We start from the raw sequence: 22,626 nt of genomic DNA, 5'->3' as shown, positions 1-22,626 counted from the left end.
TGTTCACACATCCATTTGACAAATATTTACTGAGCACAAATTCTGTGCCAGGAACTGTCCCCAAAGAGACTCAGGAGCCCTAAAGAGGCAAGCCCCCACACCTGGCCCTGATTTCCTTTATAACATAAGAACTAATACTCTGCATTCTCCCTACCAGCCTGTCTTCCAGGTCATTGCCTACATTAGCGCATCCAGTCCTCCCAATGATCCTACAGAGTGGAGGCTATCATTATCTTCATTCTGCAGACGAGGAACTGAAGCAAAGAGAGGTCAGGCTGCCAGTGAGCTGTGTAGCCAGTGTGAACCCAAGAAGTAACCTGGGAGCTTAGGCCCTTAACCGTGACCAACACTCCAGCTTCTTCCTCAGGCTTATGAGGGCAGCTTTTTGCCTAGTTTTTGGATCTCACATTCTGCCTTTTTTTCTCTCCCATCTGCCTACCTTCCCCTCTCCCTCCCGACTTCCCCAGTTATCTCCCTCTTCTCATTCTCATCACTCCCTCACTACTTTTTTATTTTATATTTATTTATTTATTTATTTTTGAGATGGAGTCTCGCTCTGTCACCCAGGGTGGAGTGCAGTGGCACGATCTCAGCTCACTGCAACCTCTGCCTCCCGGGTTCAAGCGGTTCTTCTGCCTCAGCCTTCCGAGTAGCTGGGATTATAGGCGTGTGCCACCATGCCTGGCTAATTTTTTGTATTTTTAGTAGAGATGGGGTTTCACCATATTGGCCAGCAGGCTGGTCTCAAACAAACTCCTGACCTTGTGATCTGCTTGCCTCGGGCTCCCAAAGTCCTGGGATTACAGGTGTGAGCCACCGTGCCAGGCCTTTTTGTTTTGTTTTGTTTTGTTTTTGAGATGGAGTTTCGCTCTTATTGCCCAGGCTGGAGGCAGTGGCGTGATCTCGGCTCACTGCAACCTTTGCCTCCCGGGTTCAAGCAATTATTCTGCCTCAGCCTCTGCCACCGTGCCTGGCTAATTGTGTAATTTTAGTAGAGACAGGGTTTTTCCATGTAGGTCAGGCTGGTCTCGAACTCCCGACCTCAGGTGATCCGCTGCCTCGGCCTCCTCAAGTGCTGGGATTACAGACGTGAGCCACTGCTTCCGACTCCCTCATTACTTTTATCTGCGTGTTATTCATGTTCCCCTCTTTGAAGCAGCAGAGCCCAGGCCAGATATATGTGTCAGTGGTCACTGTGATCTCAGAGGGGCTCCTCCGAGGGAAGTATCTGTTCCCTTGCAAACATCCTTAACTGTCAGGAGCCTGTGTAACACAGCTGGGGATAGAAGGGTGCGGAAAGCCTCCTTCTTTCCCCACCTTTCCTGTTGAGCCATCTCCTCCCCAGCCCTTCACACATCCTATTCTCCAGTCCTGCAGCCTACATGGCTTTGCAGTGCCCAGGGCTTCCATAAACCCCTGAACTAGCCTGTCACTGCATGTCCACGTTGTTTTCTTTTCTTTCTTTCTTTCTTCTTTTTTTTTTTTTTTAGCAGGGCTTGGGGGTGATGGGTACAGGTTCTCACTCTGTTCCCCAGGCTGGAGTACAGTTGTACCATCATGGCTCACTGCAGCTTCAACCTTCCTAGGCTCAAGCTATCCTTCCACCTCAGCCTCTTGAATAGCTGGGACTACAGACATGCACCATCATGCCTGGCTAATTTTTTCTTTTTCTTTTTCTTTCTTTCTTTTTTTTTTTTTGAGCCAGAGTCTCGCTCTGTCGCCCAGGCTGGAGTGCAGTGGCACGATCTTGGCTCACTGCAACCTCCACCTCCCGGGTTCAAGCGATTCTCCTGCCTCAGCCTCCCGAGTATCTGGGATTACAGGGGTGCATGACCACACCCGGCAAATTTTTGTACTTTTAGTGGAGATGGGGTTTTGCCATGTTGGCCAGGCTGGTCTTGAACTCCTGACCTTAAGTGATCCACCCATCTCAGCCTCCCAAAGTGCTGGCATTACAGGCATGAGCCACCGCACCTGGCCTTTATTTTTTGTAGAGATGGGATCTTGCTATGTTGCCCAGGGTGGTCTTGAACTCCTGACCTCAAGCCATCCACCTGCCTCAGCCTCCCAAAGTGCTGGAATTACAGGGGTGAGCCACTGAGCCCGGACTCATCGTTTTTCTCGTTCATGTAGGTAAGCAGCTTGATAGATGATGACATCTGTCCTGTTTGTTTTAACTCCCCTGTGCCTGACATAGTGTCTGGTATCTAGTATTCTGCAAGGGGTTTGCTAAAAGATTGAGTGAAATGGGCCGGGTGCGGTGGCTCATGCCTGTAATCCCAACACTTTGGGATGCCAAGATGGGCAAATCATGAGATCAGGAGTTCAAGACCAGCCTGACCAACATGGTGAAACCCCGTCTCTACTAAAAATACAAAAATTAGCCAGGCATGGTGGCAGGTGCCTGTAATCCCAGCTACTTGGGAGACTGAGGCAGGAGAATTGCCTGAACCCGGGAGGTGGAGGTTGCAGTGAGCAGAGATCGTGCCACTGTACTCCAGCCTGGGCGACAGAGCAAGACTCCGTTTTGGAAAAAAAAAAAGATTGAGTGAAATGTTCTTTCTCCATATCCTGCTATCCAAATCTCACCCATCCTTAAAGGCCCCTCTCAAACCCCAATTCTTCCATGAACTGCCCCATAACCCAGTCTAGTGCCATGACTCTTTTCTTTCTTATCTTCTCATGGTACCCAGAGCCTCAATTTCAGGACTCAGTATAGGCTGTCTTGGAGTCACTGTTTCTGTGACAATCTTTCCTATCCTCCTTAAAAATTATTGGATGAAAAGGAGTCTGCTTCTTTTCCATGTTGTCCTCTACAGGACCTGTAATATTGAAAGTCTTCAAGTACCACTTACTGACTTTGAAAAAAATAATTACTGTGATCATTTGTCAAAAACATACGCATGAAGATTGTCATCCGCCAATCACATAATCTTAAATGAAAAAAATCTAATTTGTAAAAGTATGCAAAATGCATTTTTCAGAGCATGTGAAATTTCTTGTAAGGTATGAACTATGGACAAGTTGGTTTCTCTTACAAAAGCATTTGGACTGTGTGTCTGGACAGATTACAGAGAAAATGGAGCTAAACCCCACAGAAGCCTTCTTCCTGTTACTGTCATGACTTTATCTTATGGAAGCAATTGTCAGAGCACTGGACTCCAGTTGTCTAACATTTTTTCCCCCAATCTTACAAGTTAAATACAGAAAAGCATACAGAAGAAATCATCATGATTCTGCTTCTTAGAGGCCCACCGTTCGTATTTATTTATTTATTTTTGAGACAAAGTCTCGCTCTGTCACCGAGGCTGGAGTGCAGTGATACAATATCGGCTCACTGCAACCTCCACCTCTTGGGTTTAAATGATTCTCCTGCCTCAACTTCCCGAGTAGCTGGGATTACAGATGTGTGCCACCATGTTCTGGCTAATTTTTCTCTAAAAATAGAGACAGGGTTTCACCATGTTGTCCAGGCTGGTCTCGGACTCCTGACCTCAAGTGATCTGCCCGCCTCGGCCTCTCAAAGTGCTGGGATTACAGGTGTGAGCCTCTGTACTCGACCCATATTTTGATATATTTCCTTCTGGTGTTTGTCCTATAGATATGTTGGGATTATACAGATGCTAAATTGCTTTTTTCATTTACTATTATATCAAGAGCATTTCTCAAGATCATAAAATATTCTTTAATTATGTGACTTTTTATTTATTTATTTGTTTGTTTGTTTATTGAGACAAGGTTTTGCTCTGTTGCCCAGGCTGGAATGCAGTGATGCAATCTTGGCTCACTGTAGCCTCCACCTTCCAGGTTCAAGTGATCCTCCCACCTCAGCCTCCTGAGTGCCTGGGACTATAGGCATGCACCACTTACCCTGGCCTGATTTTTAACATTGCAAAAAATTCATGATTTTACCAAGATTTGTCCAAAACCCAACTGTTAGTCATTTATCTTTGCATGCTATTTTTTTTTTTACTGATCTCTGATTATTTTCTTAGGATACCCTCCTAGACGCAGAATTACTTGGTCATAGGATAAGTACATTTTCAAAGCCCTTAATACATATTTGTTTTAGCTCCTAGTACTAGGCCTATTACATAGTAGGTACTTAGCAAATAATTGTTGAATGAATGTACGAATGCCCTCCAGAAAGGTGGGGCCAATTTATACTCCCACCTGCAGTAAGAGAAAAGAGCCTTGTCTTGGTCAGTCCACATCACAATAGGAGTAATGATTATAGCTGGATTTTGGTTTCTGTGACTCTGGCAGAGAAATCATCTATTTGCCTTAAAACAAAGAAATGAAAGTAAAAAGTTGAATCCTCCCTAAATGACATGTGGTTTTGCTTTAATAGACTGCTGCTTTTAAACACACTGGCACAAAAATGGAATGGAGGGAGAGTTCTGATTATTTTAGGGCTGAATCATGAAGGTCCAGGATTCCTTCTTCACATCTCGCTCTATTGGATCTTGGCCCCTGGGACCAATCTGTCATGGCTACTTGACTCAATGGGGCTGCCCAACAATCCCGATAAGCTTGAGATCTGGAGAAGGGACCCTTTATATATGATGTGGGCCTTTCCTGTGATGTCAAATTTTGGTGGTGGTGGTGGGATTACCAAGAAACTTTGTTCCCTTATCTGAAATGTAGAAATTTAGTGGAGGCAAATTTAAGAGTTAGGAACCTTCTATTCTGTCAACTGTAGGGGAAGGAGGAAACTAATATTGACTTTGTTTTGTTTTGTTTTTCCGGAGATGGTCTTGCTCTGTTGCCCAGGCTGGAGTGAAGTGGCATGATCATGGCTCACTGCAGCTTCAACCTCCTGTGCTCAAAAAATTCTCCCACCTCAGCCTCCTGAGTAGTTGGGACCACAGGTGTGAGCCATCATGCCCAGCTATTTTTTAATTTTTTTTTGTAGAGACAGGGTCTCACCATATTGCCCAGGCTAAACTCCTGGGCTCAAGCCATCCACTCTCCTCGCCTCCCAAAGTGCTGGAATTACAAAGGTGAGCCATCATGCCTGACTACGGTTTGAGGTGTTTTTGCTTGTCTGTTTTTTTGTTTGTTTTTTGAGACAGAGTCTCACTCTGTCACCCAGGCTGGAGTGTAGTGGTATGATCTTGTCTCACTGCAACCTCCCCCTCCCGGGTTCAAGCAATTCTCCTGCCTCGGCCTCCAGAGTAACTGGGTCTACAGGCGCGTGCCACCATGCCCAGCTAATTTTTATATTTTTAGTAGAGGGGGTTTTGCCATGTTGGCCAGGCTGGTCTCAAACTCCTGACCTCAGGTGATCCACCCACCTTGGCTTCCCAAAGTGCTGGGATTACAAGCGTGAGCGATCATGCCTGACCACCGTTTGAGTTTTTCTTATGTGCCAAGCCCCTTCCCAGTCTACTGCATTCCTTGTATTAACCTTTTCATACAAATAATGTTATCTCCACTTTGCAAATTGGGGAGTTGGGACTCAGAGAGGTTGGGTAACTTATTGAAGATCACACAGCTGGTAAATGCCAGAGCCATGGAGATGATGGTCCTCTGATTCTAAATTTAACTCTTCAGTATCCTGGAATGCTGCCCTAGGAGAGGGCAGTGTGGGTGAAATTTCTAGGTATATATGGAGATGGGGGGATGAGGTGGTGCCAGGATTATGGCTTTGGGTTCAGGCAGACGGTGGGCAGATTTAGGGCTGAGAAGTTGATCCCAAGGTTCTCTGGCTTGGCTCTTGGTTTGAAGTTCTTCTAGCCCATATGGTGGGATCAAAAACTCCCAAGTCTAAGGGATGTGGTTGAGCCCGCAGTGGGGGCCAAGAGTAGAGGCTAGGGGGTCTCTGGACCATTTTATAGGGTCTCCAGTTCTTAGAGCTTGGGTCTGAGGGTTCTGGGGCCCAAGACCTCCAATTATGGGGTCCAGCTCTTAGGTGTTCAGGCCTGAGGAGCCACGTTCAAGAGTCCCTGTGAAGTCTCAATAGGAAGGGCTTGTTTCAGAAAGTCTTGGGTTTGCAGGGCTCAGACTGGGGGTCCCATCCTGAAGGCCCTTTTTCTGAGTTTTAGGGTCCTTGGGCCTGGGGGGTGACAGAGGTCCAGTTTTGAGGGTTTCAAGACGTACAGTCCCAGAAAAGCCCAGTTCTGAGAGGCCTGGTTTGGAAATCTCGCCCTGAAGATTCCTGGATCCCAGGGCTCGGGACCAGGCGTCTCTGGATCTGAGGATCCTGGTAGTGATGGCTTAGGGTGGTGTTCCCTGGTCCGAAGCCCGGAGCTAAGGGCACCGGGTCTGCGGTGCGGCTGCAAGGAGCTGGGAAGCGCAGGTCCATGGCAGCCGCGAGGCGGAGGAGCGGGCCAGCGGGCGGCAGTGCTGGCGGCCCCCACACGTTCTCCGCTGGGTCGGCGCTAGGACTCCGGGGCGGCGGCCGTGGGAAGGGCGGCGCTAGGACCCCGCGGGCCCGGCGGCGCGTGGGGCGGCGCGTGTTGACAGCGGCGACGGTGGAACCGGGCGGGCGGCGGGAGTCGGCGCCTCGGGTTCCTGCCTCGCGTCCCTAGGCGGCGGCGGCCGGGCGTCCCGGGATGGCCTTCATGGAGAAGCCGCCAGCCGGCAAGGTGCTGCTGGACGACACGGTGCCGCTGACAGCAGCCATCGAGGCGAGCCAGAGCCTGCAGTCTCACACGGTGCGCGGCCCAGCGGGCGGGCGGGCGGCGTGGGGCGGCCCCGGGCCGCGAGGGGGCTGCGGGCTGCCTGGCGCGGGCCGGGCAGGGTCGTCGGACGGAGACCGGGCCACAGGGTGGGCGGCCCTGGCCGAGAAGGCTGTGGCGCGCCGCTGGGTCTGGGTCAGGGCCCCTGGGGCCCAGGCGAACGCTGAGGCCCGGAGGGGCCGAGGATGTGGACCGCAGCTCCCGGCGCCGCGGGGTGGAAGGAGCTCGGCGGCGACCAGGAAAGCGACTCCGAATTGGGGGGCGGGGGCGGGGGCTGCAGGATTCCCGGGCTCACCTTGGACCAGGGGAGCAGGAACGAGACCGCTCAGGACCATCCACTTCTGTCCGCAGCTAGCCTTTTCCTTTCTGAGGCCGTGGAATTTCCTCCTTGCAGCTGAGGGTCTGGGTGATGGGGATGAGGGTGTGCTGGGCCAAATGAAGTGTGACTCCAGAGCCTACTTGTTGGGACAGCAGAGTGTAAATGGCTGGGGTCTGCAGCCCCGTTTCCAGGTTAGCCGCTTGGCCCTGGTCCCGAGAAGTGGTAGGGGCGGCAGTCGGGGGGCTGTTAAGCAGGTGTATGAATGTGCTTCTCTAACTTGCTCTTTAGTGGGCAGTGGTAGCATTCATTTGAGTTTAAAATCCACTCGAGTAGCATAAAGGAGTAATAGGTCCTCATAGTAAACATTGGCAGGGTTCATTTCTGCTACATATACTGTCTTTTATGGGGCTTTAAATCCGTGGTTGTTTTCATTTGCTTGTACCTTTTTTTTTTGAAAGGCCCACTATGCATTATAATTTCCAAGCAATAAATCCAGGAACCAGCAAGAAACCTGGAGCTACCAGCTAGTGGGACTTTTTTGGAAAAGTAATGAATGAGGAGAGAGATTCCTTCAATTGTGATGTTTTGTCAGGCCACCGAATCAGATTCAGACTCAGAGGCTTGTTTGTTTACCATTGCAGTGTGTTTGGGGTGTCATCATCTGGAGGCTAAAGCTCACAATAGCCTTCTGTTTCTCTTTTCGTTCAAGTTCTTCTGATGACTTCAAAGAGACCTTTTATTCTGTTGTATTAAAGTGAGACTTTTTTGAACCTCAGTTTCCTCTTCTGACAGCCATGCTTTGTAGAGCTTGAATTGTTCAAAGCATTCACTTCCAGTTAAGAAAATTATTATCTTTTTAAAAAAGTGCTATTTATTTCACACTGCGTATCTTTAATCCTATTCTGTAGACATGTGAGAGGGCACATACAGGACAGAATTTGTTAAACTTGCTATCATTTGTGCCTAAAGGGAGTATGGCATAAGGGTTGAAATTTAGGATAGAGAGTCAAGAGTAATTCAGCTATTAAATTTGATTTTTGACTTGACTATTGGCAAGTAAGTCTTATAACCTTTCAGGGAATAGAGTCGAGTCCTTTAGGTTTATTTGTATTGAAAATAAAGAGATAGATGTTTATAAATACTCACAAATTACTTTCTCTAGGAAGCATTCCATGATTTCTACAGTCCCAGCCCATGTGCCTACCCACACCTTAATCTTGATTAGTTTGTCCTGTAATTACTTCTTTACTTTTTGTCTCCATCAGGCTACAAGAGGAGGGGCACTTCTTCCTCACTTTTGGGTCTCATTACCTGGTTTTTGATAGGATTTCAAATGTGTTTATCAAATGACTAAATAATCCAACTTCAACCTTACTATGCCTCTTTTTCTGTTTATGTAAAATGGTAATTGTGAACATTGAAAAAATAACTTAGAGATCAGTGCTTCAGTTAGGTGGTGAAAGATGCAATAGGATTCTGTTTTTATTGTAGATCTTTTCTGTGTGTGTGTGTGTGTGTGTGTGTGTGTGTGTGTGTGTAGACAGCGTCTCACCATGTTGTCCAGGCTGGTCTGGAACGCCTGGGCTCAGGCCATTCTCCTGCTTCAGCCCCACAAAGTGCTGGTACACAGATGTGAGCCACCACACCTGGCCTTGCAGATCTTTTCTTTAAAAAATAAAATAATTTAGGGTAGAAAATGGCAGTTCTTATAGGGATGACTGAACACAAAAGACAATGACTCACAGGAGACCCACAGAGGCAGATGTGGTAGAGTAAAAAACGTAGCATTGTCTTGCATAATTTTTTGACTGTTCTGTGTTCTTGTCATTTCAGCTGTAAAGTTTGACTGAGAAATGTTGCATCAGCCCTGAACTTTATTGAGAAAATCTTATGCTGATGCAAACTTTTTGGACTGTTAGTGTCTTATGAGTAAGTCTTTTTTAAAACAGGAACTGTTGGAAATTATTTTGGAAAGAAGTAGTTGTTAAGAGCGGTATGTAGAAGAGAAAGGCACTGTTTTTTCTTGGGAAGATTGAAGATGGCTTTCCAGCTTGGTAGCTGAAGGGAGATGGTGTTCCAGAAGTCAGAGCTCTACTCTCCCTTTGAAATGCTGAATCTCTAGGAAGTTACTCCTTGGCTGTAGACAGAAACATACGGAGATAGAGACAGACTTGGGGTTGGAAGAGGCAAGACCTTAATACAGGTCTGGGCTGATACTTGCTAGTCATGTGATATAGGCTGGGCAAGTCACTGAAACGTTTTTGAAGTTTAGTTTTGTCATCTGTAAATGGGAGTAATAAATGCCTGCCCTGCCTGCCTCCCAAGGTTGTTAGGAAGATCAAATGAAATCATCCTGATGAAGTATTTGTGAAGTGTATAATCTTCCTCGCTCCATCTCTTCACTCCCTGACAACATTTGTGCTAAGGGTTAAACACATTAGAGGGCATTATTGCAAGTAAGCTCATTTCTGTCCATAGTTCCTTTCATTTATCAAGTTTGTTTAACCTTGGGAAACGTGTGTGTGTATATATATATATATATATATATATATATATTTTTTTTTTTTTTAAATACCAATGGGGTTCTTGCTGTGTTGCCCAGGCTGGTCTTGAACTCCTGACCTCAAGTGATCCTCCCACCTCAGCCTCCCAAAGTGCTGGGATTATAGGTGTGAGCCACTGCACCCAGCTGGGAAACCACCTATAACATAAATGATTTAGGATTTGTGAACTTGGTAGGAAAAAATTCTGTGATTTGGAAAACTGAGTCACCAGTAGGATGAAGGGAACACAAGGTCACCACCAGAAAGGCATATTTGGATGAGCAACTGGCAGAAAGGATGTGTGTTGGTAGGTGATTCTGTGCTTTGCTGATGCCGATGCATCATTTTTATGGAGCAAAATGAATTTAGCATTAAGAGCTAGACCAGCCCTCTGCTGCAAGGAAATGAAGCTTCTATAAAATCAGACAGGCTAGTATTTAGGGGGAGGATGCTTTCAGGTTAGGTTTGGAGGAAGAAGAAGGATTTTCCAGACAAAAGGAATTCTGGTGAAAAGCCACACAGGTGAGTTGTGAGAAAATTTAGGAGGACCAAGAGAGGACAAGGGAAAGATAAGTTCTTGGCTACATAAAAGGGAAAACTTTTTAAAGTCAGTAGACTAAAAAAATGCTTACCTAGCTGAAATAGAAACCAGAGGAAACAGAAAGTTTTGGAAAGCGCTGTTATCAAATGTGCACATCCAATTTTTGCTGGTGGGTAGGCTGTGTGTGATAGCTTTTCATCTCAGTTTTCTCCTTTTTTTGGGGGGTGGGGGACAGAGTCGCACTCTGTCACCAGGCTAGAGTGCAGTGTCGCAATCTCAGCTCACTGCAACCTCCACCTCCCAGGTTCAAGCAATTCTCCTGCCTCAGCCTCCCAAGTAGCTGGGATTACAGGTATGCACTACCACACCCAGCTAATTTTTGTATTTTTAGTAGAGATGGGGTTTCACCACGTTGACTAGGCTGGTCTTGAACACCTGACCTCAGGTGATCCACCCGCCTCGGGCTCCTAAGGTGTGGGGATTACAGGTTTGAGCCACCATGCTTGGCAGTTTTCTCCTTTTTAAATATTCTTCTGTGGAGTTCATCTGGATCAGGGACTGTTTATCTTCCATTTGGACATTTTGTTTTTGAGAAACAGTTAATTATAGTGATAGTTAAGGCACAACAGAGAACATTTTTTAAAATCTGTGGAAAAGATAATATTACATGTTAAAATCTTTACTGAAAATGGATCTCTCCTTGAAATTTTGATATTTGGAAATTGCATTCCTGCATGGCTTATTTATTCAGCTGTACTCATTCATTCAACAAAAATGTATTAAATGCCTACTATGTGCCAGGCACATGCTAGAGATAGAATGGTGAACCAGACAGCTCCTGCATCCATGGAGCTTTTGTTCTGTTGGATTTCAAGGTCTTTTTTTTTTTTTTTTTTTTTTTTTTTTCATTGTGAGACAGGGTCTTGCTCTGTCACCCAGGCTAGAGTGCAGGACCACAGCTCACGGCAACCTCAATCTCCTGGCTCAAGCAATCCTCCTGCCTCAGCCTCCTGAGTAGCTGGGACTATAGGCATGCACCACCATACCTGGCTAATTCTTTGATTTTTAGTAGAGATGGGGTCTTGCTGTGTTGTCCAGGTTGGTCTCAAACTCCTGAGTTCAAGTGATCCTCCTGCCTCAGCCTCCCAAAATGTTGGGATTACAGGTGTGAGCCACTGTACCTGGCCTCAACTAGGATCTTTACCATTCATAAAACAGATGGTTTTATTGGCTTGGTTTATTGAGCTTCAGCTTCTCATCAGTGACCCGACCCTTTTTATAGACTTTTAAACTCTATTTATTTATCACCAGAATAACTATTCAATTTGAATAACTATTCAAATGTAATGCCAAATTAGGAGACATTGCTGCTTTCAGATCCTGAAATTTTAAGGTAATCTAGTACTCAGTATCAGAATTAGAACTTCCTTTTAGAATGCTACTTGGAAGTTTCTTTAGAATTCCAAGTTATACTGAATACTTAAAAAAAATTTCTTAGCCAGGCGTGGTGGCTCACACTTGTAATCCCAGCACTTTGGGAGGCCGAGGCAGGCAGGTCATCTGAGGTCAGGAGTTCGAGACCAGCCTGACCAACATGATAAAACGCAGTCTCTACTAAAAATACAAAATTAGCTGGGCGTGGTGGCACATGCTTGTTGTCCAGCTACTTGGGAGGCTGAGGCAGGAGAATCCCTTTAACCCGGGAGGCGGAGGCTACAGTGAGCCGGGATTACGCCATTGCACTCGCCGTCTCAAAAAAAAAAAAAAATTACTTTAGGCCAGGTGCGGTGGCTCATGCCCATAGTCCTAGCACTTTGGGAGGCTGAGGCGGGTGGATCACCTGAGGTCAGAAGTTCGAGAACAGCCTGGCCAACATGGTGAAACCCCGTCTCTACTAAAAATACAAAAATTAGTTGGGCATGGTGGGGTGTGCCTCCCAGCTACTTGGGAGGCTGAGGCAAGAGAATTGCTTGAACCTGCGAGGTGGCGGTTGCAGTGAGCCAAGATTGTGCCATTGCACTCCAGCCTGGGAGACAGAGCAAGACTCCGTCTAAAAAAAAAAAAAAAATTCTTTTAAAGATGTTTGCATACTGTGTGATAGTTAACTTGCAGCACTTCCTTTTTCTTTTTTTTTTTAGCTGGAGTCTTGCTCTGTCCCCCAGGTGGGAGTGCAGTGGCGCGATCTCAGCTCACCGCAACCTCTGCCTCCCGGGTTCAAGCAATTCTGCTTCAGCCTCCCGAGTAGATGGGATTACAGATGCCCACCACCACACCCGGCTAATTTTTGTATTTTTAGTGGCGACAGGGTTTCACCATGTTGGCCAGGCTGGTCTTGAACTCCTGACCTCAGGTGATCTATCTGCCTCAGCCTCCCAAAGTGTTGGGATTACAGGTGTGAGCCACTGCACTCAGCCATCTTGCAGCACTTCCACACATTATAATAAAATATAAGAGCAGTTATTTGCTGGGCATCTATTCTATGTGGTTATGTATTTTTCCCCACTTGTCCTGGAAATCTGAGATGGACGCAGTTGGAAAACCCTGAGTTGAAAGCTTTTAGGTACTGGTAATTAGTTCATTTAGAGATTGTAAGTTGTCTCTTCCTATTGAAGACGTTGGTTTTTTTGTTGTTGTTGGGTTTTGTGGGGGTTTTTTTGGTTTTTTTTGAGATGTAGTCTTACTCTGTTGCCCAGGCTGGAGTATAGTAGTGCGATCTCGGCTCACTGCAATCTCCACCTCCCAGGTTCAAGTGATTCTCCTGCCTTGCCTCTTGAGTAGCTGGTATTACAGGCACCACCTACCACGCCCAGCTAATTTTTGTATTTTTAGTAGAGATGGGGTTTTACCATGTTGGCCAGGCTGGTCTTGAACTCCTGACCTCAAGTGATCTGCCCGCCTCGGCCTTTCAAAGTGCTAGGATTACAGGCGTGAGCTACCGTGCCCAGCCAGAAGTTGCTTTTTTTTTGCAGCATTTATGGGCTGGTGATACTCAATCTCTGTATATGATCTGTTTTGAGGACTATCCCATGAGAAAGGTTTCTCGTAATAAGAATATAAATCTGAGTACCTGACTATAATTACTAGGAAGAAATCTAAGATTCTGGGGATGAGATTTATTTTATGTGAAAAGATAGTTACATGTTTTGCTTCCCTAGGGAACAGTGGAAAGAGCCACCCATGTGTACTTAGCTTCCATATGGATTGTGATCTTGAGATTGTTCAATATATAGATTTTTTTTTTTTTTTTGAGACGGAGTTTCACTGTAGTTGCCCAGGCTGGAGTGCAATGGCGCGATCTCGGCTCACTGCAACCTCCACCTCCTGGATTCAAGCGATTCTCCTGCCTCAGCCTCCAGAGTAGCTGGGATTACAGGCAACTGCCACCACGCCTGGCTAATTTTTTTTGTATTTTTAGTGGAGACAGGGTTTCACCATGTTGGCCTGGCTGGTCTTGAACTCCTGACCTCAGGTGATCCACCCGCCTTGGCCTCCCAAAGTACTGGGATTACAGGCCCCAGCCGCTGCGCCCGGCCGATTTTTTTTTTTTTTTTTTTTTAAGACAGGGTCTCTCTCCGTCAGCCAGGCTGGAGGGCAGTGTGGAGCAATCTGGGCTTACTGTAGCCTTGACCTCTCCAGCTCAAACAATCCGTCTGCCTCAGCCTCCTGAGTAGCTGGAACTACAGACATGCATCACAATACCTGGCTAATTTTTAAATTTTTTGTCGAGACAGGGCCTCCCTATGTTGCCCAGGCTGTTCTCAAACTCTTGGCCTCAAGTGATCCTCCCACCTCGGCCTCCCAAAGTGCTGGGATTACAGGTGTGAGCCACCGCACCCAGCCTAGATTGTTGATTGAAAGTTTAAGGCTGGGTGCGGTGGCTCACACCTGTAATCCCAGCACTTTGGGAGGCTGAGGTGGGCAGATCACCTGAGGTCAGGAGTTGGAGACCAGCCTGACCAACATGGAGAAACCCCATTTCTACTAAAAATACAAAATTAGCCAGACGTGGTGGTGCAAGCCTGTAATCCCAGCTACTTGGGAGGCTGAGGCAGGAGAATCCTTGAACCCAGGAAGCGGAGGCTGTAGTGAGCCGAGATGGCACCATTGCACTCCAGCCTGGGCAACAAGAGGGTAACTCTGTCTCAAAGAAAAAAAAAAAAAAGTTTGAATGGGTTTACTTGGAGCAAGTAAAGTAAACCCCTCTGTTCCTCACTGCAGGGCAGGTAGTGGTTTCTTTTTAGGCTGCTAGAGATTTTGGGGTAACGTCATAGGAAATGAATCTCCTTTATGTTCCAGCTTTTAGCACCCTGAGAAAGGGGGAAATGGATCCCATTTTAGAAGTCATAAGAGCTTAAGTGTTTGGGATACCAGAGGGGGAGTAATAGAGTTTTTCCTTTTTTTTTTCCTTAAACTAGAAGTCATTCTTATCAGTGCCTTCCTTTGCAAGCACCAAGGATGTACAGGGGGAAGTTAAAGTTGACTCCTCTTCAGAAGAGATGACAGTGGCCCTTCATTTGTGGTTTGAAACTTTTGACTTAGGAGTGTGGAACAAGTGCTTTATCTTTGGTAAATACTTGGACCTCAGGAGGAGGAGAGTTTCTTCAGATTGACCATTTAGTCTCCAGCTCACCTTGCTGACAACCACATTTAGGGTAAGTAACCATTTTTAGCTGAAGTTAAAATATCAAGTGTTTTGAGCCGGGCATGGTGGCTCATGCCTGAAATGCCAGCACTTTGGGAGGCTGAGGTAGGCAGATCACTTGAGGTCAGGAGTTTGAGACTAGCCTGGCCAACATGGGGAAACCCTGTCTCTACTAAAAGTACAAAAATCAACTGGGACTGGTAGCACATGCCTGTAATCCCAGCTACTTGGGAAGCTGAGGCAGCAGAATTGCTTGAACCCAGGGGACGGTGGTTGCAGTGAGCCAAGATCGTGCCACTGCACTGCATCCTGGATGACAGAGTGAGACTCCATCTCAAAAACAAAACAAAACTTTATATAATTCACATACCATATGAGTCACTCATTTAAAGCATACAATTCAATGGCTTTTGGTATATTTACAGAGTTGTGTATTCATCACCACAATCAATCTTAGAACATTTTCTTTTCTTTTCTTTTCTTTTCTTTTTTTTTTTTTTTTTTTGTGAGGAGTCTTGCTTTGTTGCCCAGGCTGGAGTGCAGTGATGTGATCTTGGCTCACTGCAACCTCCGCCTCCCGGGTTCCAGTGATTCTTCTGCCTCAGCCTCCTGAGTAACTGGGACTACAGGCACCCGCTACCACGCCTGGCTAATTTTTGTATTTTTAGTAGAGATGGGGTTTCACCATGTTGGCCAGGCTGGTCTCGAACTCCTGACCTCAGGTGATCTGGCTGCCTCAGCCTCCCAAAGTGCTGGGATTACAAGCATGAGCCACCACGCCTGGCCAGAAAATTTTCAGTACCCCAAAAAGAAGCCTTAGTCATCACCCTGTTTTGTAACTCAGAATATGTTTTTTTTTTTTTTTTTAAACCTGCAAGACTACTAAGCTAATTTAATATAAACACCTGATTACCAAACTCCAAGAAACAACCAAGTTCTATTGTTATCGGAATTGTTTCAGAATGTATTCTAAGCACAAGTTCTTCAGCTCTTCGGGCCCGACTCCTTTAAGGATCTCATCACAGGGACTGCTTCCCTGTTCATAAATACCCATAAACATGTCTTTGTGACCTCTCAGAACCTCACTGACCTGAAGCCCATTCTTAGGCTTTGGATCTTAGGGCAAGAATCACTGCTGGAAAAACTTTTTTAGGCCAGGCACGGTGGCTCTTGCCTGTAATCCTAGCACTTTGAGAGGCTAAGGTGGGTGGATGGCTTGAGTTCAAGACCAGCCTGGGCAACATGGTGAAACCTTGTCTCTACTAAAAATACAAAGATTAGCCAGGTAAGGTAGTGCATGCCTGTAGTCCCAGCTCCTCGGGAAGCTGAGGCACGAGAATCGCTTGAACCTGGGAGGCAGAGGTTGCAGTGAGCTGAGATCGTGCCAGTGCACTCTAGCCTGGGCGACAGAGTGACACTCTGTCTCAAAAAAAAAAGAAAAAGAAAAAAAAGAAAGAAAAAGAAAAACTTTTTAAAACTGTAAACTTGGGAGTATTACTTATTTTAGTTGGTGTTAGTTGGTGAAATATGTGCATCTGAAAAATGTACTATAATACCATCTATACCATACTTTAAGAAAATCCTGTATTTAGAACAATAGATGAACTATGTCCTCTTAGTTTGAAAACAAATTGCTTTGGGTTGCAGCTTGCCTGGCGCGTGTAAGTGTGTGCACAGATGACTTATTAGACAGTGGCATGGGGAAGGGCAAAGGGCTCTGTGCCGGAGAGCAGGGTTCTAGGCACGGCTCTGCCTGCTGTCGCAGCACCTCTTTATGATATTTAAACAAGGCTGCTCACATTTCTTTGATGTGCTCATCAGAAATAGGTCATTTCTCCTCATTAATTCAGTTGAGGCTTTTTTGCTGGACTGGGGGGAAGTGAATGGAGTGTTGGTATGGGAGAATCCTGGATCTCAAAATGTCTAAGAGCCACCTGCAGTGGTGAAAAGGCTCCTTTTGAGCCTGCCCTTCCACCAGGTAACAAGTGATTCCTGGGCAGGGATTCACTGCACTTTAGTCCTGCATACGTTCCTCTTGGCGGAAGTAGAGGGAAATGAAGCCAGAAAGAAATAGGCCTGCTCACACCAGACCTCTAGCATCAGGCAGCTTCACAGCACCCTGCTGGTCCGCGAGAGCACAGGGAATGGCTGAGTGTCACACTGCCATGCTGTAGGCATCTATGCATGTGACCATGTAGCCCACCATATCCACCAGCAGCCTGGCACTGGTTTATTCCACATTCCACAGGCACTTCTCAAGCTCCCGCTCTTTGGTGAGCATTATGGTCTCCAGGAATGCAGTGGTGAGCAGTCGCTGCTCTAGGGGCTCTCATGCTGTTGAGGGTGGACAGGAGGGTCTGTGCATAGAAGACACACCTCTGCTTCTTCCCACTCTGTAGATGGTAAGGGGCGCAGGCAGCTTGTTCTGCCTCTTTGAGGCTTGTTTTGTTTTTTTCTCTGAATCCAGACTTTATTGCCTATGTATTGCTGGGTTGATTCAATTTCAAACTAGCCCAGTCCCTGGCACATAGATAGTAAGCATACAGCAAACATTTGCTGAATAAGTGAATTTGAGAATGAATGCCATTATTGGAGGTAAAGCTCTTATGTACTGCTACTGACCATTGTACCTGCCAAGCGGGTTACGGGGTACTTCTGCCTCTTGTCTGTCAAGCTGGATATAATTTTCCTTCCTCTGAAATTCCCATAGAGTATATCTGCCTCAAAGGTACACTCATTTTATACACCTATTATTTCTTACTACCTTGTTTTCTGTTTATAACCCCCCTCCCCTAGTCCCACACAGGTAAAACTGTATATATTTGGGAAGAGCGACAATGGCTTAATGACCTTGGACAAATTGCTGCTTGATTTCTCCAGCCTCAGTTTCTTCATCTGTAAAGTGAGGATAGAAGGAGTATGTTAGGACTGCTATAAGGATTAACCAAGCTCATCCACATGGAGTATTCAGAACAAAGCTCAGCACATAACTGTCATTTGTTTTGTTGTTTATTACTGTTGTATTTGCCAGAGCACTCGTGTACTACTTAGTGCTTTTTTGGCATTCAAATATATGTTTTGAATGGGAAAAGGAAAATTATTTATTTAAAAGTTTGTCTCACTGTCAACTGTGATTACTTTGCTAATATGTGGCAAAAAACATCAGTGACACCTCCAAGAGCAGGTTTCCCCCTGTTTTTTCCTTTTTACCCTGGAGGTAACACATTTTGACAGCCATGCTTGGGAGATGCAGCTCAGGGCCTCCTTACCAGGCTGCAGAGCTGGCTATTGATGTTCAATGGTGACGGAAAAGACAAGTGGTCGGCTGGGCATGGTGGCTTATGCCTATAATCCCAGCACTTTGGGAGGCCAAGACGGGCAGATCACCTGAGGCCAGGAGTTCGAGACCAGCCTGGCCAACATGGTGAAACCCCATCTTTACTAAAAAATACACAAATAATTAGCCAGTTGTGGTGGTGGGCACCTGTAATCCCAGCTACTCAGGAGGCTGAGGCAGGAGAATCGCTTGAACCTGGGATGCAGAGGCTGCAGTGAGTCGAGATCACACCATTTCACTCCAGCCTGGGCAACAAGAGTGAAACTCCATCTCAAAACAAAACAAAACAAAAAACAAGTGGGCAGGCCATAGGGCTCAGCCATGAGCTCCCGGAGGCCAGACCTGAAGGGAGGCAGCCCCTAGCAAATGCCCATTTCAGCTCTTCCTCTCCCAGCTTTTGTTAATCCCTAAAGGGGTTCCAACATCAGTACACAGACATTTGATCTCAGGAACATTAACAGTTACTTACCAAGAGTCTTCTGGGTGCCAGGCACTGTGCTGCCTATTAAGATAAAGATGAATGAAGCAGGGAGCTGACATCCTGGTCAGTATAGCAGCCACAAAAGCAAAGATGAAGCAAAGTACTAAAGGGCCCCTCTGCCTGGGAGAGCAGGGCACAGGGGAGAGGCTGGTCAGGTCCTCCCTGGGGCTTAGGGAACTCGGAGTGGTTAACAGAGGAGCCAGCATTTTAGAGAAAACGTTCTAAATCAGTATGCCTCAGCCTTTTCTAACTTGCGAACTCCTTTCATAGTAATAGGGAATGGTACAGACTCTCTGGAAGTTATTTTAAATATAAAAATATTTTATTTAGATCAGTATATTACTAAAAGTTGTTTGGGATCTGAACTATATATATTTTTAAATTGTGTTCAGAGGAATACAACTTAAGGCCCTGAGAAACAGCATCTTCAGACAACTTGTAGAATTACCGTTTTTATGATAATTCTCACTTGTATTTCTTATTAACTTCTCACTAATGTGTTTTGTTGTTGGCATCGCTTGAGCCTACATTTAGTCAGTGGTTTATTATGGATGTAAATGAAATCATATATGACTAAGAGCAAAGTCAATTAAAATACTGTGTAATGGTAAAAACTGTGATAAACCAACTGAGTTATGAGCATACTCATGACTTCCACAACTCATCCCATGCTTCCTGTGTGCCCATTTGGAAGCTCCTACTCTATTCTGGGTTAAAGGGAAAAAATATTTATGTTATTGTTTTATCGATATTTAAGTTATTATTTTTAAAAAGTAGAAACAGAAGCCTTATAGCCTTTAACATATACATCCTGAAACACCTTCTGGGGCCCCTCGTTATTCATCCTCTTCCAAACTCTTAGTAACCTACCGTAAGGATCTCAGTTTAAAAATCTGAAGAATGATTCTTCTCTGAGGTCAAGGTTGCATTTGTAGACTTCAGGAGTTCATTAGTTCATTCAGCAGATACTGCTGTGAGTATGCCCTGTATTCCTGGCATGGCCTAGGCACTTGGGGTACAGGTCTAAGCAAGACAGACTTGGTTCTTGCCTTCTTTGTTCATTCATTCCAACTGGGTTTATTGGTGAAGATTCTGGGGTGGGGTAAAAGACGGAAAAGAAAGATTAGAGCCAATTGTGGGGCCTCTTGGATGCCAGGCTAAGGAATCTGAACAACATTGAGGGGGGTTTGGGTGGATGTGTGGCTCATAAAAGTGGCATTTTAGGAAGCTTAATTTGCTGACTGTGTGCAAGGTGCAGTGGAAAGGGTGAAGGAAGGAGAGAAGAGCGTCAAGGGTGCTAATGGAACAGTGAAGTTAGAGAGGCCACAGCTCAGGTCTATGGCAGGGAGAGGGGAGGAACACAATAGAGGAAAAGTCTGCCAAGTAGAGGCCACAAGGGAAACAGAGGCACCAGAAAATTATTAGAGAAGTAGTACAAGGTAGATGAAGGGTAGCTGGTTTTCCCAGGAAGATGATGAGTCTGTTTGGTTTTAGACACCTTGAGTAATACTGAAAAGGGAGTGTTACTTGTCATAATAGATGACATTGTTTAAGCATTCACTATGTGCCAAGCCAAGTGCTTTATAGTAATTCTATAATTATTTTTCTTTTTTCTTTTCTTTTCTTTTTTTTTTTTTTTTTTGAGACAGAGTCTCACTCTGTCACCAGGCTGGAGTGCAGTAGCATGATCTTGGCTCACTGTAGCCTCAACCTTCTGGGCTTAAGCGGTCCTCCCACTTCAGCCTCCTGAGTAGCTAGGACCACAGCCTCGTGCCACCACACCTGGCTAATTTTGTCCTTTTTTTGGGAGGGTGGGGTGGGGGGCGCGGAGTCTGGCTTCGTTGCCCAGGCTGGAGTGCAGTGGTGCGATCTCGGCTCACTGCAACCTCCGCCTCCCCGGTTCAAGCCATTCTCCTTCCTCAGTCTCCCGAGTAGCTGGGACTACAGGTGCGTGCCACCATGCCTGGCTAATTTTTTTGTATTTTAGTACATAGTTTCATCATGTTGGCCAGGGTGGTCTCAAACTGCTGACCTCAAGTGATCCGCCTGCCTCGGCTTCCCAAAGTGCTGGGCTTACAGGTGTGAGCTATCGTGCCCGGCCATGTTCATTTTTTATAAAGACGAGGTCTCACTATGTTGCCCCGGCTGGTCTGGAATTCCCGGGCTTAAGGGATTAGATAATTCTTTCTCTCTCTGTTTCTCTCTTTCTGGTCAACTTTGTTGAAGTAAAATTTACATACAATGAAATTCACCAATTTTAAGTATACAATTTGATAAATCTTGACAAATATATATATACACACCCACTTTCATCGCTCCAGTTGTTTCCTTGGTGCCCCTTCGCAGACCCTGCCCTCCTTCTGGTCCCTGGGAACTACTGATCTGCTTTCTGTTACTATTGTTTCATCCTTTCTATTAATAGAATGTCATCTATAAGTGGAATCTTATATAATATAGTCTTTTTTTGGTCTGGCTTCTTTTACTTAACATGAAGCTTTGAAATTCTTCTATGATGTTATGTGTTTCTTTTTATTACTGAGTAGTAGTCCATTGTATGGATTTAACATTTGTTATCCATTCACCAGTTGGTAGATATTTGGGTTATTTCCAGTTTGGGGCTATTATAAATAGAGCTGCCATGAATATTTGGGTAAAGTCTTTGTGTAGATATATTTTTTCATTTCTCCTGAGTGAATGCCTAGGAATGGAATTGCTGAGTGATAGGCTAAATGTATGTTTTAACTTTATAAGAAATTGCCAAACTTTTCTAGATTTTTGTTTTACCTTCATGATAGTTTGAATTGCATTTGTTGTTATACCAATTTTGTAGTTGAAGAAAATGAGGTGCAAAAAGAGTAAGAATGAAGGTTTCTATGAGGCTAGTGAACTTTGTTTTGTTTTGTTTTTTTGAGACTGAGTCTCACTCTGTTGACCAGGCTGGAGTGCAGTGGTGTGAACTCGGCTCACCGCAACCTTCACCTCCCGGGTTCAAGTGATTTTCCTGCCTCCCAAGTAGCTGGGACTATAGGCGCATGAAACCGTGCCAGGCTAATTTTTGTGTTTTTTCAGTAGAGGTGGGGTTTTGCTATGTTGGCCAAGCTGGTCTTGAACTCTGACCTCAAGTCATCCACCTACCTCTGCCTTCCAAATGCTGGGATTACAGGTGTGAGCCACCGTGCCCAGCTGACTAGTGAACTTTGAATGAAAGAGGTAAGAGATGGCAGCCATCCCTAAGCTGATCTGTTGTCAGGGCCTACAGAATGGTGGACCTGATTGATGGCTCCACTAAGCATTGGATGAAAGAGGACAAGCTAGTGGTCCCCTTCTGAACCACAGAACCAGACAATGATTTGTGTGACCATTTTCTCAGTTCTTCCATTCTGGCTGCATAGGGATGGAGTTAATTCACTTCATGTAACAGAGGCCTTAGGGCAGTGCTGTCCAATGGAAATATAATGCTAGCCACATATGTAACTTCACATTTTCTAGTAGCCAGGTTAAAAAAGTAAAAAGAAACAGGTGAACTTAATTTAAATAATATATTTAACCCAATATATCCAAAAATTATAACTTCAACATGGAATCATTATAAAGATTATTACTATGTTAGGTGCAGTGACTAATGCCTGTAATCTCAGCACTTCGGCAGGTTGAGGAGGGAGGATCGCTTGAGGCTGGGAGATTGAGACCAGCCTAAGCAACATAGCAAGATCTAGTCTCTACAAAACTTAAAAAAAAAAAAAAAAAAAAAAAGTCAGCTGTGGTGGTGCATACCTGTAGTCTCAGCTACTCAGGAGGCTGAGTAGAAGAATCCCTTGAGCCCAGGCAGTGGAGGCTGCAGTGAGCTATGATTGCACCACTGCACTCCAGCCTAGGTAACAGAGTGAGACCCTGTCTGTACTTTTTTTAAATTAATATGTTTTGCATTCCTCTTGTCATAAAAGTATGTGAAATCTGGTGTGTATTTTACAATTACAGCATATCTCAATTGGGACTAGCCACATATCAGGTGCTTAGTAGCCACATATTGCTTGTGGCTACTATACTGGGCAGCAGAGATACAGACATTAAAAATATCTG

The 22,626-nt window shown here is 45.4% G+C and overlaps 1 protein-coding gene across 16 annotated transcripts in view; it reads left to right on the top strand.

Annotated features, from left to right (window-relative positions):
- Positions 1-6,413: 6,413 nt before the first annotated feature.
- PXK (PX domain containing serine/threonine kinase like) overlaps positions 6,414-22,626 on the top strand; it is a 91,207-nt gene continuing 74,994 nt past the window's right edge. For 11 of the 16 annotated variants that reach the window (XM_063661023.1, XM_063661022.1, XM_054479617.2 and 8 more), the window contains exon 1: positions 6,447-6,659. In XM_063661023.1, coding sequence (XP_063517093.1) covers positions 6,558-6,659 — 102 coding nt within the window. In that variant the 5' untranslated portion in view covers positions 6,447-6,557. Of the gene's footprint in view, positions 6,660-22,626 lie in introns of all 16 variants that reach the window. The other 5 variants (XM_054479615.2, XM_054479616.2, XM_054479626.2 and 2 more) reach the window with 5 other exon arrangements.

This window comes from Pongo pygmaeus, chromosome 2 (genome assembly GCF_028885625.2).
Source record: "Pongo pygmaeus isolate AG05252 chromosome 2, NHGRI_mPonPyg2-v2.0_pri, whole genome shotgun sequence".
NCBI classification, from domain to species: Eukaryota; Metazoa; Chordata; class Mammalia; order Primates; family Hominidae; genus Pongo; species Pongo pygmaeus.
The sequence above is the reverse complement of the archived record's forward strand: the minus strand, read 5'-3'. Positions and strand labels throughout refer to the sequence as shown.